This window comes from Ochlerotatus camptorhynchus, unplaced genomic scaffold (genome assembly GCF_037179485.1).
Source record: "Ochlerotatus camptorhynchus isolate MF236.1 unplaced genomic scaffold, CSIRO-AGI_Acam_v1.1 ptg000336l, whole genome shotgun sequence".
Taxonomy (NCBI): domain Eukaryota; kingdom Metazoa; phylum Arthropoda; class Insecta; order Diptera; family Culicidae; genus Ochlerotatus; species Ochlerotatus camptorhynchus.
In genome coordinates this window covers 1,484,700-1,490,000 of record NW_027040824.1, presented here as the reverse complement: position 1 = coordinate 1,490,000, position 5,301 = coordinate 1,484,700, and the positions used below count along the sequence as shown (strand labels likewise).

The window sequence follows — 5,301 nt, the reverse complement described above, 5'->3', positions numbered from 1 at the left end:
CACTGTGCGTCGTTCCCGTTGAGATCATTGGCTGCTGGCAGCGGCGTCGCCTCGATGGCGCAAGCGCTCCTTGCCTGAATGATAACTACAAATATCGATTACTTTTCGGAAGGACATATCAGCTTTTGTAAACAACGCATTTTATCGTCGGTTTGGCATAACTAATAGCTCGCCCCACATACTAACACCGCTAACAGGTTGGGAAAATTTTCCCCTATCTGATGGTTGTACTAGCATGCGTGGGCGAGCTACCAGCTACGCCAAATCGACGATCAAATGCGTTGTTTACAAAAGCTGATACGTTCCTTCGAAAAAGTAATCGAGAAATACTTCTTGGGCTGTGTATCAATTGCCGAGTTACTTTTAACTCGTGGTTAAACGTGACATTTCGTAAGTTATTATCAATTTTCGAAAATGCCGGAAATTGATCAGTTTTCAAACAGAACTCAGCCACGGTTACCAAAATTTAACTTCTAGTCGGTCCGAAATAACCACGCTCGTATAGCAGGGTTATTCGATAACTCATCTGTCACTTTTAAACACGAGTTAAATTCAACTCACCCATTACGACACAGCCTTGGAAGTGAAAGTAGTGCCATCCATAATTTACGTATATTTTTGACCAATTAACCCCCGTCCCCCTCGGAGCGTGTTTTGCAATACACCTAATGCATGGCCACTCCCAGCTTGTGAAACCCCACTCCTCCCTCTACTACTACGTTATTTATGAAAGTTCTATAATCATTGGGCAACACTGAAAGACAGCAGCACGCACCACACAAAATGGGTTGGACATTTATGCGAAATTTCGTTTACAAAATGAAGTCAAGGCCATTTCAATTGTTCGTCTTGAAATGTGATAAATTATCAGACGGTACCTCTATTTATGCTTTTAGATTAGCTATGAAAGTCCCTCATACTTGGAAAATTATGCTATAGAACGGTTTATACAACCCGTTTTTTTTTTGTATAATTCTTCAAGTAGGAGGGACTTGCAATGCTTATCTCTTAGCATAAATAGAGGTACCGTCGAGTTTATTTTCAGTACTAGGTTCTGAAATTCGACAGTGAGCGTTCAAAATGGCCTACTTGTAATGTTCGATTATCTTCATCGATTTTCTGTTTACAGCTAAGCGAAACAATTCAAGCTGAACATTGCATTAGGTCCCAAGTAACACTGACAAGATTTTCTTCGTCGACTTTCTCCTTGAATCCACTCGGCCCAGGTATTTTCAGCACACATATCGATAAAAGAAGTTTTTATCTAGCATCTAATACGACAAACACAACAAGAAACGATCCTGTGCTCAAGTTATTAAGGCTGTGTTCCATTTGATGAATGTTTACTTATTTTTACAGCAGACTTATTTCTGACAGACAAGGAATCAATTTGACAGACGCTTTCTCGAAAATCGGCCGATCTACAACAGAGGGGTTTTCGACTTAATTTATTTTCGAAGTGTCAAATCTAAGTGAAAATTTTCCAAATGAAACACAGCCTTCGTATTTTTTTTTTATTTGTTCAATCGGTAGATGTACCGAGAACTTATTGTAGGGATTCATGGCTAATTGATATCATCTCGATCAACTATGAAATGTTGCATAACATTGATGCAAAATTGAGCACTCCGTTTTTGTGTGTGCATTTATTTTTAGCGTTTTGAAGTTGAATCGCTGAGGATCTCATTACCATAGAAAAATTTCAAGAGCACAGATATTAGCTCTCACAAAACTTATAACAAAGAAACTTTAACTTCACGTTTGTTGCAGTCCAGTACACAAGGAGTTTCAATTTCATGAGTGATGTCACAACCGTCCAAGATTTATGTCCTAGAAATCTTGAAGTGATAGGGAATATCAGCCATCATGACGGCCATTGTTGAACGCTTCAATGAATCACCTGAAGAAAGCCTTACTCATATCTGATTGTTATTTAGAAACCAAATGAAATAGAATATGTATTCGCATTTTTATGAGGTCCTGAATTTAACCAAGTTTTACTAAGTAGGAAATCCAAAATATGTACATAGGAACGAAATCATATGTTACTTCTACTGTATTTTAAATCAATATCTAGAAATTTCACTACACAGCTTAAAGTAGTCTACGTCAACCCTGCGGTCGTGTCTTGTACACAACCCCACCATTTTTTTTTTGTTTTCAATCAGTAAAACGCATGTATAAGTGAAACCTCTCACTAATACTAGCGGTGGCAGAGAAGTCTATCGGATCTATAAGTCAGAGACAATCTGCGACAGCTTGATAGTTGACAGTGAATGGAAGAGCGATTAAAGTTAAAGAATGTGTTTCCAATTTGAGTGATAGAATAAGGTTTCCTCATTTGTCTACTTATGGGTCTCCGTTAGATGTTTATAATTTTTGGCTCACTGCTTAAATTTTCACCGGAATCGACCGTTTTCACGTCACTTGTGATCACACAACCAAATCGCTGTTTGATCCAAACCACCCAAACCTTACAATGAAAATAAAAACGTAAACAAACTGCCGAATGTCAAAATATTTTCCACACACAAGTTTTGCAGAAACAGACAATTTTGTCTGTAAATTGTACAGTCAGCAAGAATTTGTCAAAAGAGCATGATCACAGCTCTAAACGGTATTATCTTCGAATTAAATCCTGATACAGAATGTCTGGCGGCTTTGATGTCAACTGCAACAACACGACTCTAAGCAAATATTTTGCAGATCATCCAAACAGGGTCGGTATTGAAAGTTAATCCGAGTTGGAGCTTACCGCCACTAGACTATACACTGTTCGACAGTCTGTTGACTGTCTGCAGACAACTGTTAACAGATTACAAGCCAGATAAACTGTGCAGTAGAATGATGCAAAATTTGAAATTTTCGCTCCACAATACTTAAACGATTCCAAATCGGATCCTGACTAACCTCTCAAAATTTGAACCCATTTGGTGAGAAACTGAGATGGCACAAACCATTTGAAGTTTGTATGGGAATTACTATGGTAAAACCAAGATTTATGTTCATGTCTATCTAATAATTCACCATATCGATCTGCTTCAAAAACTTTCAACTTTACTTGTAGGAAATTTTCCCAGCTACAACTTTTCTCAAGACCACTTTTTGATTAAATGCAAGGATCGAAAGTTATTAATGGTTCAATGCACTGATGTCTTATGATCATGCTCAATCAACTGCTCAGCAGGCAACATTGGTGTTTCTGGGGCGTTGAATAGGACACACAAATTATGGCTACTATGTCACACTGCAAAATACAGTGTTGCCTACAGAGCAGCTGCTTGATCATGTCATAAGTTTACCAATCTCTTAAATAATTAATAACTATTTCCTGTCTCGTTTTACATAGAAACAATCTTGAGCAAAGTTGTAGCTGAGAAAATTTTCTATAAGAATAGTTATCGAGCTGTCTTGCAGCTCAAAATGGAAAAAGACTAGAAGGCAATGAACAAAAAGTTGAGATTTCCCATAGTAATTTACATGTAAACTTCAAATGGTTTGTGCGAAGTCTGTTTCTAACCAAATGAGTTGTAACTTTTGGAGGCTAATCACGACCCGATTTGAAACCATTTAAGCACTGTGGAGCGAAAAAGTCAAATTTTGCATCAGTCTACTGTGCAGGTTTGAACACACAAAACTGGCTAGGGACGTAATAAAGTTAAATATGAATAAGAAGAAGAGTAGTAAGCTTGTAGGTTTTCTCAAAGTGGTTCCCAATCGCCAATTTCATTGTGTCATCATATTGATTAATGTAAAATGTGGGATATGAACCAAATCTGGTATATTTATTTAACTGGCTCAATCTAAGGCTATGTTTCTTAATATATATGTATCTCAAAAACATTCCAAACAATGCATTTAAAAACATCTTTTTTCCTCTATTCCACAGCAAACAATCAAGGCACAGAAAGACTGGTCGTTACCAGAAGAAGCAATGTACCAATCGATAACAACCTGCCGTGTACGACGGCGGCATCCAGTGCGATAGCGCCCAGCAAGCTAAATGCCGGATCTGGCAACTTTAGTACTACTAGTCATATGACAAATACCTCCGGTGGCATCAACGTGAACAGCATCGACGCTGTGGCTGGTACAGCACGATCTGTATCAACAGCCACTAGCACGGAAGCCGCTCTGGACTACAAGTCTCTAAACAGCATTTTGGACGACAATTTGCGACCGTTAACGCCAATCGCTGGCAATTCTAGGTCAGAGCAGATTCACGATGAGCACAAAAAGCTCGTGCAGGAGTATTGGGAGGTAATGCGTAAGAATACAACTGTTCCGATTTCCACAAATGGTTTAAATGACGCCCATTCTTTACAGATCCAAACACAAATTGTTACTAGTCAAGCTCTACGTGATAACCTACAAGCTAACATGCCAGCGGAAGAACTGCGATTGAAGAAAGAGTACTTAAAAAAGTTAGAGGAGAAGGTGGGTGATTTAAGTTTTACTTGCTAATCTAAAAAATACTGAACTAAATGTTTAATTTCAGGAAGCGCTAATAAAGTTTAAAGCCACCCTGCAACAGCAGCTGGACGAACGGAGGCGAATGGCTTGTAGCGCGCAGGTGCATACGTCTCCTGCGGTTCACATTCAGCAGAACCAGAATCAACAATCGGTGCCACCTCCCATGGCAGGTTCACCGAATAGGTCCCAAGCTCAGAGACAAGATTCAGCCACAGATTCAACTTGGGTGTTGGTGAACCGAACCGAACTTGACCAAGTCCAGGCGGCGGAACAAGGGGCCGGTGGAAATAATCCTAGTTGAAAATTTGCGAGCGACCAATAGTGCTCGGAAAGCTCCAAACTTGTGATCAATACTGTGTACACGACCAGTGGTATGCTGCCTTGCTGCAGCATAATGCTGTTCGAAAAGACGAGTGCCAAAAATAAGAGGGAATATTTTTTTTCCATTCTATTCGAAACGAATTCAAACCTTAGTGATGTTGAACATACAGTATGTTGCGTATTTTATCTATATCAACAATGATACCATTTGTATAGACAGTAGGTTGAACGACAATTGATTTATTTTATAATAGAATAAGATCGTGTAATAAATCGTATTGCATCGAAATGTGTTGTATGGTTACTGTCCGCGCCACGAAATCCTCTTCGATGCTCCCGCGCTTGACAACGGTGGAGCAGAACTATCCGGTTCGGTAACTGGTCGATTTGCAAGATATCTTATTAACTCTGTAGCCTTTGCAAGACTGTTGGGGTAGCTTCGGTCAGTTGGAGAAAATTAATTTCACTTGGTCACTTTAACTGCGTGTATTCAATGCTTATAAATAG

General features: G+C 39.1%; 1 protein-coding gene across 2 annotated transcripts in view; it reads left to right on the top strand.

Annotated features, from left to right (window-relative positions):
- Positions 1–5,083, top strand: part of Tak1 (TGF-beta activated kinase 1) — a 90,477-nt gene extending 85,394 nt beyond the window's left edge. Inside the window, exons 6-8 of one of the 2 annotated variants that reach the window (XM_065230986.1) lie at positions 3,890–4,260; positions 4,327–4,437; positions 4,499–5,083. In XM_065230986.1, the coding sequence (XP_065087058.1) occupies positions 3,890–4,260; positions 4,327–4,437; positions 4,499–4,774 (758 nt within the window). In that variant the 3' untranslated portion in view covers positions 4,775–5,083. Of the gene's footprint in view, positions 1–3,889; positions 4,268–4,326; positions 4,438–4,498 lie in introns of those variants that run through there. The other variant, XM_065230987.1, reaches the window with a different exon arrangement.
- Positions 5,084–5,301: the final 218 nt, after the last annotated feature.